Consider the following 15,898-nt stretch of genomic DNA (forward strand, 5'->3'; position numbering starts at 1 on the left):
TTTCGTTTATTCTTAATCTACTAATTAGAAAATTTAAATCATTGTTAAATTCATATTGTAAAATATTTAAGGCTTCCTTTTTATTTAAGACAAGAGTATATATTTGTTTATTTACATTTTCTAAAGTTATTGTAAAATTTCTATTTTTTTTATTAATTTTTATTTTTTTAATATAATATATACTCTTCTTATATTCTTATTTCTATATAGTAAGGAATATCATTTATTATATATGTTTTTTACATTAAAGGAATATTAGTTTTTTAAATTTTAATTATAGGACCAAGTTTTATACCTTATAAGGAATTACTTATAGTTAATTAAGGACTTACTTATATATTTTATGAATGAGATTGCTATTTTATTGATTTCAAAGGGTATTCCGTTAAAAGGTTTTAATATTTTTTAATTTATTTATAATCTTCATTAAGTTTCTTTAGGTCACAAAAGCTTTTTATTTAAGTAATTCTTTTTAACATATCTATATTTTATTCGTCTATTTACATTAATCGTTATTTTTATTTATAAGTTTCTTAAGATCCTTATTTTAATTAAGAAAAATAATTTATATTCTATAAACTAGATATGTTTTAGTTTCCTTTTGTAATACTTTTGATTCGTTCGAATATTTTTTCATTTTCGTGTTTAATTTTTTATTCTACTTTGACTTTATAAGGTTTTTTTTATAACAAATATTTATAACAACTTGGAGAGGAAACGTTTTTTATTAAACTTAAATTATTTGAATATTGATTATTTTGTTAACTCTTATTATGATTTTAAATTTTTTCAATCTAATTAAGTAAATTAGTGTTATTTATAATACTAAAGTTTTATTTCATTTTTTCGAATTCATATTATGAATGTAGTGAGTTTCTGTTTTAAATCTTTTACAAATTTTATTTACGTATTTTTACTTTTAATTAGTTGTCTAATCTTTCAATTATTTTGTTGGGAGATTTGAAATTATTTAACATTATAGAAAATATATTATTTTTGTATATATAAAAAATATTTATTTATTATTATATTATACTAATATTATATTTTACAAAAGAATTAAAATAAAATAATGTATATATATATATATATATTTATATATATAATTATATAATTTATAAAAAAATTATTTATATTTGTTTAATAATATAAATAATTTATTAAAAAATATAAAAAATATTTTATTTTTAAAAAACAATAAAAAGAAATATATACTTTATAAAAAAATACTCAAAGTTAATCAATATCAGTAAGATAAGCAACTCCTGGTAATTCTTTGCCTTCCAATAATTCCAAAGAAGCACCACCTCCAGTAGAAACATGGCTTACTTTATCACTAGCTTTTTCACTTCCGACAAGATTAACAGTATCTCCACCACCAATGATGGAAATAGATCCTTTTTGGGTTCTATTTACAACTTTATTTAGTAAATCAGAAGATCCCTATTTGAATTTAGGTATTTCAAACATGCCTTAAGGTCCATTCCATACAATAGTGTTAGCTCTAGACACAGCTTCTGCATTAAATTGCATAGTTTAAGGACCAGCATCCAATCCCCACCATCCATCAGGGATTCCAGACTTAAGATCAAAGACTTTAGTATCGGCATTATTATCTAAGGCATTTCCGCATAAGAAATCAACAGGAAGGTGTAATTTAACGCCTTTATCTTTTGCTTTTTGGATGAGTTTGTCAACTATTTTATAACCTTCTTCGTCAAAAAGACTCTTTCCAATATTAATATTGTGCATTCTTTTTAAGAAAGTGAAAGCCATTCCTCCTCCGATTATCATTTCGTCAACTTTGTCAATTAAATTGTCGATCAATTGGATTTTATCCTTAACTTTAGCACCTCCCAATATTACGAGGAAGGGTCTATTGGGATTTTCTAAGGCTTTTCCGAAATAATCTAATTCCTTTTTGAGTAAATAGCCCGAAGCACGGATTTTATGGTCTATTCCGACCATTGAAGAATGAGCTCTGTGGGCAGTTCCGAAAGCATCGTTTACGTAAAGCTCACCAAGACTGGTAAGCTCTTTACGGAATTCAGCAACTTTCTTTTTATCAGCTTTTATTTTGTTTCCTTAGGAGTCTTTATATTTTCCTTCCTCTTCGGGATGAAATCTTAAATTCTCAAGAAGGAATATTTGACCATTGCGGCCTTGTTAAACAGTTTCTTGAACTTCCTTTCCTACACAATCATTCAAAAATGTAACCTTTGTACCTAATAATTCCTCTAGTTTAGGAACTAAGGGCTTCAAAGAATGCTTTTCGACACGGTTACCATCGGGACGACCTAAATGAGACATTAATACAAGACCTTTAGGGTTACATTCGAGTATTTTCTTTATTGATGGTAGGGCACCTTTTATTCTGGTAGGATCTTTTATTGCACCATCTTTTAAAGGAACGTTAAAGTCTACTCTCATTAAAACTCTTTTGTTTTCGATTTGTTTAAGAATGTGGTTGATACTGATTTTACGTGAAAGCATTTTTTTTTTTTAATCTTTTTATCTTTTTTTATTTTTATTATATTTAAATAATTATTTAGTTTTTTTTTTATTTATAAAAAAATAAAATAAACTGAATATAAAATCATTATTTTTTTTTTGTTAATAATATTTTTATTATTTATATTTATGTAGTGTGTGAAATAAATTTTAGACCAATATATCGGATATGACATGATTTATATTTCAATACATGTTTTATAAACTTGAGAAATAATAACTAAATCATAAAATGATTTTTTTTTAGTTTGAAATTAAGATTATTATAAATATTTTTTTAAAAAAAAGATTTTTTTTATAAAATATTTAAATATAAATAAAATTTGATATAATTTATAAAAATTTAGATTTTAATTTATTTAATTTTTATTTATATATTTATTATATATATATTTATCCGAAAAAATTCAATTTTACATAAATTATGGTTTAGGACTATTTTATAGTTTATAATTTTAATTTTATTATATTTGAATTTATTTATTTTTAATAAGACTAATTTAAACAGTTTTAGTCTATATTTTATTTTTTTCGTAGCTTTATTCTATTTTAAAGTAGGAATTATTTAAGTTGTCATTAATATTATTTTTCTAAAATATTTTATGTTACACTTGTAAAAAATCTTCTTTTTATTAATATTTTTATAAACCAAAAAAACATTGTTAAAAAATCATTTTTTTTTCGGTAATATTTATTATTATGAATTTTAAAGATTATATGTAAATTATTTATAATTATTTTAGGTTATACATTTATTGTTTTCTTAAATATTTTTCCTTTTTTTTATATTTTTTATATAACTACTGCAATAATCGTCTTCGTAATTATTTAAAATACTAGTATTTGTATTATATGTTTTTTATTTATAAGAAACCATTTTAATTTATTTTTATTATTATTTTTATAATTTACTTGCTAATTAATTCTAAACCTAACAGTTCATATTTTCTTAACTTCTAAAATTATAAATAGATTTACTTAAATTATTATGATCTTTATTATTATTATTATTACTATTATTTCCAAATTATTTTCTCCTTTCCGTAAATGCAATTTGCTCATTAAACATTATATTTTGACTTCTAAACGCTTTACAATCTTATATATCCACTTCTTCTATATATTAAGTACCCGTCTTGTTATTTTTTACCTCTTTTGTTTATAAAACCAACATATTTTCTTTCATAAAATTAATAATCTAAATAATATTGGAATCTTCTCTACTATTATTATGATCTCCCTTTACAAAAACAATACATTTTTTCCCAAAAGGGTATTCTTCATACAACTTAATTGAATTTTAACATGAAACAAGCTAGTCTTCTTTAGAGACTACAAAAATGCACGGAATTTTACACTCTTTTAAATTTCTTAAACAATCTACATCCTCAATGTCATACTATACATTATTTTTAATTTATCTCTTAACATATTCCAAAATCCCATTCACTAAAAATGATGGTAATTAGATTTTACGATTTATGATTTCAACACCTGCATTTCTAATACTTAAAAATGGACTATCTAAAGCTAAAACATTAACATTATTTTAAAATCTAAAAATATAAATAAATGTATATATAATAAATATTTACTTTTATGAATATAATAATGCAGTTACAGCACCCATTGATCTACCCCATAAACCAATAAATGGTATTTTTTTTCATTTTTAAATAATTTATTACTATATCTACATCATTTTATTCATAATAACCTAAAGAAACATATTCACCTTCGGAAAGTCCACATCCTGGAAAATCAAAAGAAAAAAACGAAAATCCTCTTTCGATTGCAAATTACACGTATTTTGCGCTTTCCATTCGCGAACCGTTTAATGAATGTAAATATACTATACAAGAATCATATACTTTATTAAATGGTTCATATAACGAACATCTTATTTCTTATTTACGAACGTTTTTTAAAGTAAAATCAGTACGCTTATATTGACATGAGTCATTGTAAAATATTGGTGATCCTACATATAAAAAAATATAGATATTAAAATTTATATATATACCTAAATCAAAATTTGAATATTATTGTCGTGAAGGTTTACAAAATAATTTCCAGAAATTAGTAAATTGATCAAATATATTCATTTTTTTAATATGAAAATATTTATAAATAAAAATAATTTCTTTACAATCAAAATTATAAAAATACTTGATATAAAAGAAAAAATATATACTGTAAATGTATATATATAATTATATATATATATATATATATATAAATATAATAAATATGTATATATTTAAAGTTATAAATAATTTTTTAAATTTATTTTTATTTATTTTTTATAGATTTTTATTTTAAAAAAAATATTTATTTCCTTATAAAATAATTAATCTTTTTTAAACTATTCTTAAAATAAATATAATATAAAATAAATATATAATATATATAAATCATATAATTTTTTTCTTTCTTTTTATTTCTGAAGACGTTGGTCTATCATGTTCTTATGGATTTTCTACTACTATTTCTGGATAAATAACATTTAAATTATTATTATTATTATTATTATTATTATTATTATTATTATTATTATTATTTTTAATATTAATATTATTACTATTATTATTAATATTATTTTATTTTTCTTTTATATTATTTTACTATTATTTTTATATCTTTTATTATATGGCTTCATTTGGTACAACTATAATGTTCGTATTGTTTTGCGCTATTTAAATTTATGGTAGTTTATTTTCATCTGTATTTTTTTATATTGAATCTATATTTTATTTTAAATTAACTAATTTATTATGTTATTGGTCTAATTTTTCCTAATTTTCTCCTAATTTTTAAACTAGTTATTTTATTTAAGTAGGAGACTATTATTATTATTATTATTAATTTCTTAATTTTTATCTTTTTCTAATAGCTTCAGCGAGTAATTTTTCTATTTTTTTCATTTCTTTTTTATATTTTTCATTTTCTCCTCGCAGCATATTACACTCTTCTATCAATTTTGTGTTTTAATTTAATATTGTATTAATATTTTCACCACGTATTTTTTTTAGTTTTTCTGATGTAATTTTAATTAAATGAAGTTTTTTAGTCATCCATTTTCCTTACCTTAATAATTCGTCATTTACTTCATTTGGTTTTTCTTATTTCATCTTTACTATTTCTTTTATATCATCATCTATTTATATATAAATATTAAGATATAAAACAATAATTTATAAAAAAATATATATATGTAATATAACAATAAAACATATATAATTATATATTATTTATATATATTTATATATACATTATTTTTTTATAAATTATTTACTTGTTATAACTTTTTATTTTTAGTATTTTTTTAATTCTTGATTATCTTTTGCTTTTTCTAACATTTCATATAGTTTTCTTCCTACAACAGTTACACTTTCTTAATTTTTCATTATACTTTATAATTACTATAATATAAAAATAAAAAATATATCTAAAAATCAAAAAAAATATAAATTTAATTACATTTTAAAATTAAGTAAGTTTATTAGTATTAAAAAATATCTCAACTTCTGATTTTTTAACTGAATTTTCGAGTACTTTAATTTCTCCATTAAGTTTTTTAAGTTTTTGATATTTCTATTCATTTTCATTAGATTCTTTAATAAGTTCATTAAACATATTTTTCAAATTCAACTCTTTTATTGAAATTTTATCTAAAAGAGTTCCTTTTTCCATCTATAAACTTCTTTTTTTTTAATTCAACATATACCTAAAGTTTTCCAAATTTATTTATTCGTCTTTTGCTGCTTTGCAAGTTTCTTCTTTCGAATCAATTACTTATAGTCTTTCTAATAATTAATGTTACATTTTTAATATATCTTAATCATTTTTGAGATTTTCCATTCTAATTTCATTGTGTTTTTTTAATTATTCGTCTATTTCTTTTTATTTTTATTCGTCTTCCTTTTTTAATGTATCATATTATTTAATATATTCTTAGTTTTTCTTTTCTAAATCTTCATTTACTTTTCTTATTTATTATATTTCTTCTTTTAATTCCTTTATTTTTTCATCGATTTCTTTCTCATATTCAATATCTTAATTATCCAGTCTTTCAATAAATTAATTACCAAATATTTTTGTATTATCAACTACATTAGAGTATTTTACCTAAACTTTTTGGCATTTTTCGTAAAAGATAAGCTTTGATAAACAAATTAATTTATGAAAATAATTTATAAAATATAAAATTTATATAAATATATATATATATATATATATATATATATATATATTATTAAAAATACTTTAAGTCGCTTTAAATCATCTTGATGTTATTTTAGTATATTTTTTAAATCTTCTTCATGCTATTATTTAACTCTCTCGATTTCATTTGCTAAATCTTGATTTCTTTTATTTTCATACTCTAAAAATATTAAATAAATATATTAAATATATATTTCTTATATATATATAACCAATTTTCTATTTATGTAATTCTTTAAGACTTTATATTTTTTCTTTATTATTTTCTTATTCATTAATATATTCTTCATATAACCTATTATATTCTTCATTAGACTTGGAAACAAAAGTATCTTTCATTTTCAAATCATTTTCTATACTAATTTTAAAATCCTTTACAATTAAAATATATTTAAAAAATAAAATATATAAATTAATACTCTATTAATAGTATCCATATTTTATTTATATTAATTATCTAATTTTTAAGTTTCAATTTTTTTGGTTTATTCTAATTTCACTACTTCAAACTATAATTTTTTCTTCTATTCATTTTTTTCAATAATCTTCGATATTTTTGCTAAAAAAAGATCATTTGCTGTCTATTCTATAAATTATTTATCTTCATTTTTTTAATTTCCTTATTATTATTATATATTATTTCCTTTTTTTTCTTCCAATTTGTTATTATTATTAATATTTTTATCTATTTTTTCTCCTTATTTAATATTATTATTTTCTATTTTTTCCATATTTTTTTAAATTTCCTAAACTGCCAATACAAACAATTATCCATCTTCATCTCCTGTAAATAAATACTAATTATCATATGAAAGTACTATACTAGTAATGGAACTAGAATGCACTGAAATTTCAAAAAAGTCAGGTTATTTTAAACTAACTTAAACCGAGTTTTAATTTGCTTATTCATACTCTAAAGCCTCGTCATCAATTGGCCAGACTGAAACCCTAATCTTCCCTTTATTAGTTCCCATAAAAATGCATTTATGTTTATTTGAAACTGCAATAGAAGTAATATAACAGTCTGTTACTGGAAATTCCGCGACTAATTTTTTTATTTTTTCCTTATTTTTATCCCTATATATGCATATATATTTTTCGTTTGAACACCCTATGAATAAGTTTGCATCCTCGCTATTATTATCCTCTTTTTTTAACACATTTAAGTCATAATATATGCAATTATAAATTGAATTTTCCTAGTGTTCGTAGGTCTTCGACATATTCTAGTTTGTTTCTAGAATATTCCAGCAGAAAACATACCCATTCATGCACGTAGAGACTATATATATATCATTACTGGCTATACAAATATCCCTTATTAAAGATGGATGTCCTTCTAGAATTTAAGTGGCTTCATAATATATAGTATCGTATAAAATAATCGCATTTTTTTCATTTGTGACTAAATAATGTCCTCCATGTGCATATTTAACAATCTTACAATTGGTTAAATTGACTTCTTTCAAAGGATATAATTAATCGTTTAAAATCGCGAAAATCTTGAAACCGTTATTGAAACATATGGAGATAAACATGCCAAAAGGATGCAAGGAAATAGACAAAGGCTCTTCTTTAAAATACTGACTAATGATTCCTTTTTTCTCCTAGTTTTCACTCTAGAAGTAATTCCAGATTTTTACTGTATTATCCTCAGAACATGTTGCGAAAATATTCTTTGTAATAGAAGTAGTTATACAGTTTATTTTTTTAAAATGAAATCCAGTACTAAAAAATGGCTATATAGGTGAAATCTCAGCATCTAATTGAAAAGTATTTAATTAATGATATGCAATACTCCCCACAGGTTCATATGAAGCTATTGTAATAATACTATCGTTACTAGAACTTGATAAATAGAATATTTTATGATCTTCATTATTAGCCATTTTCATTTCAAAACTCATAGTATTAATTATTTATTAATTTTTCTCTATATCATATATACATATGCAACCTCTGTTTCCACCTAATACAAAACCTCTTTTAGTTGAATTAATACACATAAATTCTAATTCTTATTTATTCATTATTTATTTAGGAGCATTCTAAATATATATATATATATATATATATATATATATATATATATATATATATATATATGTATATATATATATATATATATTGATATATTTAAATATACTTATAAATAATAATTATATATATGTATATAATTATATATATATTTTACTCTATCTACATTTTCTTCTTTGTTTCCACTATTTTTTATCATATCATCCATAACATTATTTATTCCGTAAATATCATCTATATCTTATTCTCCTAAATTAATTTGGTTTACATGTGCTTCAACTATATTTAAATTTCCGACTTCTATTTCTACAGTTCTTTTTAAAACATCATTTTATAAAATTAGAATTAGATTTCCTGCTGCCAATACTAAAAGCATTGGAGCGGCTGTAGTAGTTACCCATACATGGTCTAAAAAACGATTTTCTTTTTCAATTTTTAAAGGAACTAATGGATTATATGATTCTTTGAATTATTTTTCTTAAAAAAAAGCTTCCCACATTCGAAAATAATTTTAACCAGTTATTATAATCTATAAATAATATTATTATATTATACACAATTTTTATTCTTACATTTTAATGTTTTGTTGGATGCATAGAAAATTTAGACAAATTAGTTTTTACAGGCATTGAAGCTAATAGTTTATCTTTTTTGTAACTCCAAAAATCTAAAATAGGTAAATGAGAACCTCAAGGAAGTAATAATCCACAAGCATAATATTTATCAGTATTAATACACACTTGTTTTACGACACCTTTAAAGCCTTAATTAAGGACATGCCAAAATGTTTTTTTATCAGTTTAATATGTAACTACAATCTATATGAAAATAAATATTTTAATAAATATATATATATATAAATATATATATATATATATATATATATATTTATTTATTACCATTGCTGGTTTATCATCATTCATTGAAGATTCTCCTACTGCTATTATTATGCTTTTATTTTTTAAAAGTTATGCATTCATACATGTAATATTTTTAAAGCGATTTTCTTTTTAAATAAATTAATATTTTTTAGTTTGCAGATCTTTTATAACTATAATGTTTCCTGTACTAAATATAACTTAACCTTTATTTATATATATTAAATTTAATAAAAAATTTTTATACCATCACCAACTACTTGTAATTAATTTTAAATTTATCTACAATTTATTCCTAAAGCAGTATCAAATTATAACGAACAACCATTAACCATTTATCCACCTTAATATATTTTTTTAACTTACTATTTATTTATTCTTTAATTATATATTTAAATAAATTTTAAATTTTTTACTTCATTTCTTTTTTCTATATATTATTGAAATTTAATTTTTTCTTGTTCGTCTTCAAAAACTGATTATTCTATCATTTATTTTTTAATTTGATTTTTTTATTTTTCTTTTAATTATTTTATTTTCTTTTTTTAAATAAAAATTTATATGTATATTATAATATAAATGTTACAAACATTAATATATTTTAATAAAGACAAAAAAAACTAAAATAAAAACAAACAAATATTTTCAATTAAAAATTATTTATTTTTTTTTTTAAAAAAAAATGAAATTAATTATGTTTTTATATAATATTTAAAGCTCATTTATTAAATAAAATTACTAATTTTTTTTTTAGTTTCTAAAAAAAATTAATAATTATTTAAACTATTTAATAAGTTCTAATTATTATAAGAAATTAAATAAAAAAATAAATATTTTAAACTATCAAAAAAAAAAATTTTTAAATTAAAAAATTATAATTTACAGTCATCATTAGGATGAAAATTTGATAATAATATATAATAATGAATATAAAAAATTTAATTCAATTTTATATTAATGTTATTATTATTATTATTATTATATATTATTATTATTATTTTATATATTTATTATTTTTATTATTTTTATTTTTATTTTTTTTTATTTTACCTATAATTTTTTAATTTTTTTTTTTACTTGTTTTTATTTTATTTTATTTTTCTTATTTTTAGTTTATTTAATCATTTTTATTTATTTTACTCATTTTTATTTTATTTTAATCATTTTTATTTTATTATTTTATTTATATTTTTTATATTTTTTATATTATTTAATTTTCTTTATTTAACAAAACATTTTTATTTTATAAATTTTATAATATATTTTAATAATATTATAAATCTTTTTTTATTTTTTAATTATATATATATATTTTTTTAACTTAATTTAATAAAAAAAAAATCACATACATAACTTACATAAACTTTTAAATTTAGAAGAAATAAAAAATATACTTCACAATTTAGCAAAAAGCGGATATTAAGCTAAAACCGCATGTTTTGCAAATTCACTAGCAGTGATATTTTACGATATTTATTTTTTTAAGAATCTCTACATTTAATTTACTAATTCATTTAGCTATTCCTCATTAATAAGACAAATGACCTTTTCCCCAATCAATAGTCCGTTCTAATCTTTTTAACTAACTACCTATAAGAACTTCATTGCCTTAAATTTATGAATAGCATTTTTAATCACATCCAAAGAACAACTTTCATGATGTTATAAATACCTTTCATCATGCATACTTTCACAAAACCATTAAATAGACTATTAGAATTATTTTTAATCTACCTATTTTTGTTTCTAATTTAACAAAGTATACATATAAATCATAACCGACCAATAACTTTCAATAATTGGCATCACAAAAGTACAATAAAAGCCAATTTAATTTTCATCCAGAGCCTTCACAATATCATTATTTTCTATAGAAATAACATTAAACTACACCATTTTTTATAACAAAACATTTTTGAATTCTTCCTAATTTCTTGGAATGTTTTAAACCACAAATTCCTTATCAAAAAGATTAATTAAAAATTAAACTTCCTCCCACAGTCTTTTTGCACTAATTCCTTCTTAAAATGCAATATGAGATCCGAAAGCACTCAAGACTAGACAAACAATTGCCTCCAAAATGAAAATATGTATAATTCCATTTCTATAATAGTGTAACATAAGAACATTCTTATATTCAGTATCTGAAGTAAGCTCTACTTAGAAAATATTCTTTTTACTCTTAATCAAAATTCCTTTTAGAAGATTCAAAGCAGTTTTGACAACCTAAGAATACCCCATCATATCATTCGAGTTTGTTATATTTCCTCCCCTTTCTATTATTCTTTAACATAACCATTATACTTAAGTAATCAAAGCGTCTTCAGTGATTCCTTTTCTACATGAAAGTATAATAGAAGCCACTATACTGGTAGATGTACATACTAACTATGCAGTTTATTTATATTAAACTTAATAAGATAAACTCTAGACTACCTATTTTCTTTGGTCTTAACTTTAAAGATTTAAAGAAGGAAACTTATTTTACTAATACGCAAGTATACTTATCGGCTCACATATATGAATAAATATCTTCCCATAGTTTTAGTTTAGAGTTTTCAAAGCTTTTATAAGTCTCGGAAGAGATTCCTTTATTTTCTCCTCCCCTAATAATTCATAAGGGAAAGTATCACCTTCTAATACTTTTTCATAGTTCAATGTTATAGGAACTACTTTTGCATCTGGAATTCTCTAATCGAAAACTGCATCACATAAAATTCGCATAATACCATGTTTTGGTTGAAGCATTTTTCCACTTCTAGATCTAGTACCTATAAAAAAATAATTATAATTATAGATATATATATATATATATATTATTTATATATTTTTGTTTTTATACTTATATCTTTACATTTTTTTATTTTTTACCTTCAATAAAGAATTCTAACATACAATTTTCTTATAAAAGTAATTTAATATATTCATTAAAAATTGCTTTATAAATAATATTATTTTTTGAATTTCTTTTCATAAAAAAAGCACCATTAGCCCTTAAAATATGATGGACAATTTAAACATTTAGGAAATCTTCGGAGGCGGCAATATGTGGTGCTTATAATTTATAAGCAAAGAAAATATAAGAAACGAGTAGAAAATCTAAATATGATCTATGTGTGGGCATCATTATTAGAGGTCCATTTTTAATAGTATTATAATTTTAAAGCAGAAGTAATTATTTATCATCAATAACAATTTTTTCATATATTTATTAAAAGAGCTTTTTTAAAAGCCAGCCCATCATTCTAACATAAGACATTTAATAATTCGAAACCATTTATTTTATAATATTCTCAACTTCCTTATTAACTTAATTTATAATAGAGTATTTTTTCACTTATTATTATTAAGATTTTTATTAGATAGTTTACTATATAGCATTCTATACAGAAATTGAGTTTATTAATAGAAGTCTATATTCTTAAAAACTTTTAGTTTTAAAGTTTTTACCAGAAGTAAGAGCCCAGTTAACATCGGAAAAATAGGAAAGCGAATTTATTGTATAACTATTAATATTTAAAATATTATTTTTATTAGAAAAAGGGGGATCTATATGTTCATTTAATATAAATCTTTAAATACCCCAATTATACATAAGGAGATATTATTCCCAATTAATTCTGGAGACGTCCAAATAAAACATATCAAGTTCTTCTTTTTATAATTATTTAGCTAAATTATCAATTTTACTAGTATCGAAAATAAATTATCTAACAACAAAAGGTTTAAACATATCACTTATATTTTCAGATTTATAAACCATCTAAAAAATAATTATGTATAAATAAATATATAAATATATAAATATATAAATATATAAATATATAAATATGTAAATATATAAATATACATATTTATATTTTAATAAATATTTTTTTATATATTTTTATAATTTACATTAACAAATCTTGCCGCATTTTTTTTCATTTAACTATTTCCAAAAATACTAGCAATTCTTTCAAAAGCATGTGCTTATATTCTTCTTTTATATTTATAAAATTTTAGTTATTATTAATTTGTAATAAGTTTAACACTAATATTTGATACTTATTTTTTAGAAGGATTATTTTTCCAATAAAGTGAACATTATTTATGTGTTAATTTCCATTCTACTGGGTTTTTGAAAGAAGTTCCACAATTCATCACATTAACACTCTAATTCACTGCATATAGAGCACTAGACACTATAATTTAATCACTAACACAGTCTACAGGTACAATATCTGCTATACTCTTCTCATCAGCCTCTAAATATCTAATCATTCCTATTCCACAGAGTAAAAAGGTTGCCGAAAGTGCTGTTACTCCTTCCACCCATCCATATTAAGGTTATTAGACACTTGCCCCAATAATAGACGGTCTTAAAATAGTTATTGTCATATTAGGAGGTTTATATTATTCAAGTATTCTTTCAACTAAAGCCTTAGTAAAGACATATGTATTAGCATAATTTCCTAGAATACTTTTAGTTTGAATTTCCAATTCTTAGGGTGATAATTAGATTAAATTTTTGTAATCTACCATTGGATCACTGGAAGAATTATTATATATTTTCTCCTCGATAAAGCCGTCCATATTAGAATTGACATAACATGTAGAAACATGCATAAAATTTTCAAGTTTTTAGCATTTTTTGGCTACTTCAAATATTCTTAATGTACCTTAAATATTAGATTATATAGCTTCTTCTAGTTTGGCATTAAAATCAATTGAAGCTGCACAATTTATTATTATATTGCAGTTTTAAAATATATAATTTTAATCTTAAACTGAAAGTCCTACATTATCTGCTAATAAATCGCCTATGTAATATATATTCATATAAATTATTATATATATATATATATGTATATAGATATTACCTTATACTACCATTACTTTTTAAGATATATAATTATAAAAGTCTGATTTTAAAGATTATTTCATTTATATGAATATTTCGGAGTCCAAAACTTCTTTTTTAAATCTTTCTTAAGCTGTAGTTGTTTTCTTTGTTCTAATTAGTACAATTATTTTTTTAATTTAGGGCAAACTTCTTAAATATTTCTCTAAAATTACTTTTCCGAGGAAACCTGTTATTCCGGTTAAAAAAATCACTTTTTCTTAATAAAAATCTAGTACTTTAGTCATATAATTATTTGTTTTTTGTATTATAAATGTAATTAAATTATATTAAATAATTAATATTTTTTTTTTTATTTTAAATGTATTTAATAAAAAAAAAAATTAAAATTTATACATATATATATCTTCTTTTTAAATATTTTTTTTTTTAAAAATAAAAAAAAATTAATTTTATATATATATTTAATACAATACTATATCAGAATTAAAATATATATATATATTTTATAATTTATTTAATTTTAATTTTTATTTATAAACTTAAATAGAAACATACTTTTTATATATGTAATATTAAAATAAATATAGAATTTTTAATAGTAAAATAAACATAATTTTATATATATAAATTTATTTATTTTGTAGATTTAATTTATATTTTATATTTTTATTTTTATAATGTCATTTTTTTATATATTATTATATTATAATTGTTATATTTTATAATAATTTTTCTTTTTATAATATAAATATTCAAAAATGTTAAAATAATTTTATTTTTTATAAAATTGTCTTTTAATTTTTTTGGGGATAAAATTAAATAGAAATTAAGTATATTTTAAATTAAAAAAAACAAACAAATTTATTTTATAAAATAATTTTTTATTTATAATATACAAATTTGTTATATTTTTTATAAAATAAAATAAATTAATTATATTTTATTTTTATATGATTATACAATAGGTCTAAAATATTTGATAACACCAAAATTAAATAAAATATTATATATATAAAATTAACTTCATATTATAAAAATAATAATATAGGCTATTTAAAAAGACCGCGTAAATAATATAACACTTTCTACAATTTATAATAAATAAAATTAAAATATTGTTCTATTTTAAATATAATTTCAGGGTGTATAATAAATTTTTGAATTAACTATATATAATTTTTAAAAAATATATATATTCAATATTATTTAATAACAATTATTTATTTAAAATCTTAAAATAAAGCTATAATTGAATTTATTAATTAAATTAGTTTTTTTTTTTTTTTAATAGGACAATATTATAAATATTAAAATTTTAATTAATTTTTTATTTTAAATTTTAAGATAAGTATATTTATCTATTTTTAGCAATCAATTATTAGAAAATAATGATTTATTAGAA

At 19.7% G+C, this 15,898-nt stretch overlaps 5 protein-coding genes across 5 annotated transcripts, besides 30 other annotated features; 1 reads left to right on the top strand and 4 right to left on the bottom strand. All coding sequences in view use genetic code 6, as the record gives it.

Annotated features, from left to right (window-relative positions):
• Positions 1–135: 135 nt before the first annotated feature.
• Positions 136–177: a microsatellite.
• A 37-nt stretch (positions 178–214) lies between these two features.
• IMG5_141080 (hypothetical protein) lies at positions 215–819 on the top strand (the record flags this gene model as incomplete). Its single annotated transcript, XM_004031315.1, has 1 exon — positions 215–819. A coding segment is annotated over one exon (402 nt), but the record flags the coding sequence as incomplete, so codon positions are not given.
• Positions 820–977: 158 nt separating this feature from the next.
• Positions 978–1,031: a microsatellite.
• A 44-nt stretch (positions 1,032–1,075) lies between these two features.
• Positions 1,076–1,113: a microsatellite.
• Positions 1,090–1,169: a microsatellite.
• Positions 1,170–1,230: 61 nt separating this feature from the next.
• Positions 1,231–2,493, bottom strand: IMG5_141090 (phosphoglycerate kinase, putative; the record flags this gene model as incomplete). The annotated part of the gene is made up of 1 exon (XM_004031316.1): positions 1,231–2,493. One exon carries the CDS (start codon positions 2,491–2,493, stop codon positions 1,231–1,233), a length of 1,263 nt encoding a protein of 420 aa, XP_004031364.1.
• Positions 2,493–2,539: a microsatellite.
• A 313-nt stretch (positions 2,540–2,852) lies between these two features.
• Positions 2,853–2,885: a microsatellite.
• Positions 2,865–2,908: a microsatellite.
• Positions 2,874–2,908: a microsatellite.
• A 1,090-nt stretch (positions 2,909–3,998) lies between these two features.
• On the bottom strand, positions 3,999–4,616 carry IMG5_141100 (hypothetical protein; the record flags this gene model as incomplete). The annotated part of the gene is made up of 2 exons (XM_004031317.1): positions 3,999–4,492; positions 4,535–4,616. 2 exons carry the CDS (start codon positions 4,614–4,616, stop codon positions 3,999–4,001), a joined length of 576 nt encoding a protein of 191 aa, XP_004031365.1.
• Positions 4,617–4,713: 97 nt separating this feature from the next.
• Positions 4,714–4,771: a microsatellite.
• Positions 4,772–4,883: 112 nt separating this feature from the next.
• Positions 4,884–4,934: a microsatellite.
• On the bottom strand, positions 4,926–9,401 carry IMG5_141110 (WD repeat protein; the record flags this gene model as incomplete). The annotated part of the gene is made up of 8 exons (XM_004031318.1): positions 4,926–5,668; positions 5,807–5,933; positions 5,992–6,672; positions 6,777–6,895; positions 6,948–7,107; positions 7,155–8,783; positions 8,930–9,301; positions 9,345–9,401. The coding sequence occupies 8 exons, from the start codon at positions 9,399–9,401 to the stop codon at positions 4,926–4,928; spliced, it is 3,888 nt and encodes a 1,295-aa protein (XP_004031366.1).
• Positions 5,022–5,148: a microsatellite.
• Positions 5,297–5,326: a microsatellite.
• Positions 5,418–5,457: a microsatellite.
• Positions 5,744–5,787: a microsatellite.
• Positions 5,935–5,982: a microsatellite.
• Positions 6,702–6,733: a microsatellite.
• Positions 6,722–6,764: a microsatellite.
• Positions 7,323–7,429: a microsatellite.
• Positions 8,788–8,924: a microsatellite.
• A 60-nt stretch (positions 9,402–9,461) lies between the features above and the next one.
• IMG5_141120 (hypothetical protein) lies at positions 9,462–14,533 on the bottom strand (the record flags this gene model as incomplete). The annotated part of the gene is made up of 7 exons (XM_004031319.1): positions 14,513–14,533; positions 13,698–14,452; positions 12,522–13,413; positions 11,385–12,421; positions 9,898–10,015; positions 9,672–9,856; positions 9,462–9,590 (listed from the first exon to the last, which is right to left on the bottom strand). The coding sequence occupies exons 1-7, from the start codon at positions 14,523–14,525 to the stop codon at positions 9,462–9,464; spliced, it is 3,129 nt and encodes a 1,042-aa protein (XP_004031367.1). The 5' UTR covers positions 14,526–14,533.
• Positions 9,617–9,660: a microsatellite.
• Positions 10,611–10,686: a microsatellite.
• Positions 10,611–10,843: a microsatellite.
• Positions 10,657–10,876: a microsatellite.
• Positions 10,734–10,842: a microsatellite.
• Positions 10,737–10,835: a microsatellite.
• Positions 10,890–10,929: a microsatellite.
• Positions 10,913–10,969: a microsatellite.
• Positions 13,435–13,499: a microsatellite.
• Positions 14,534–15,187: 654 nt separating the features above from the next.
• Positions 15,188–15,241: a microsatellite.
• Positions 15,242–15,355: 114 nt separating this feature from the next.
• Positions 15,356–15,419: a microsatellite.
• Positions 15,420–15,898: the final 479 nt, after the last annotated feature.

This window comes from Ichthyophthirius multifiliis (genome assembly GCF_000220395.1).
Source record: "Ichthyophthirius multifiliis unplaced genomic scaffold scaff_1120509251096, whole genome shotgun sequence".
Lineage (NCBI taxonomy): Eukaryota > Ciliophora > Oligohymenophorea > Hymenostomatida > Ichthyophthirius > Ichthyophthirius multifiliis.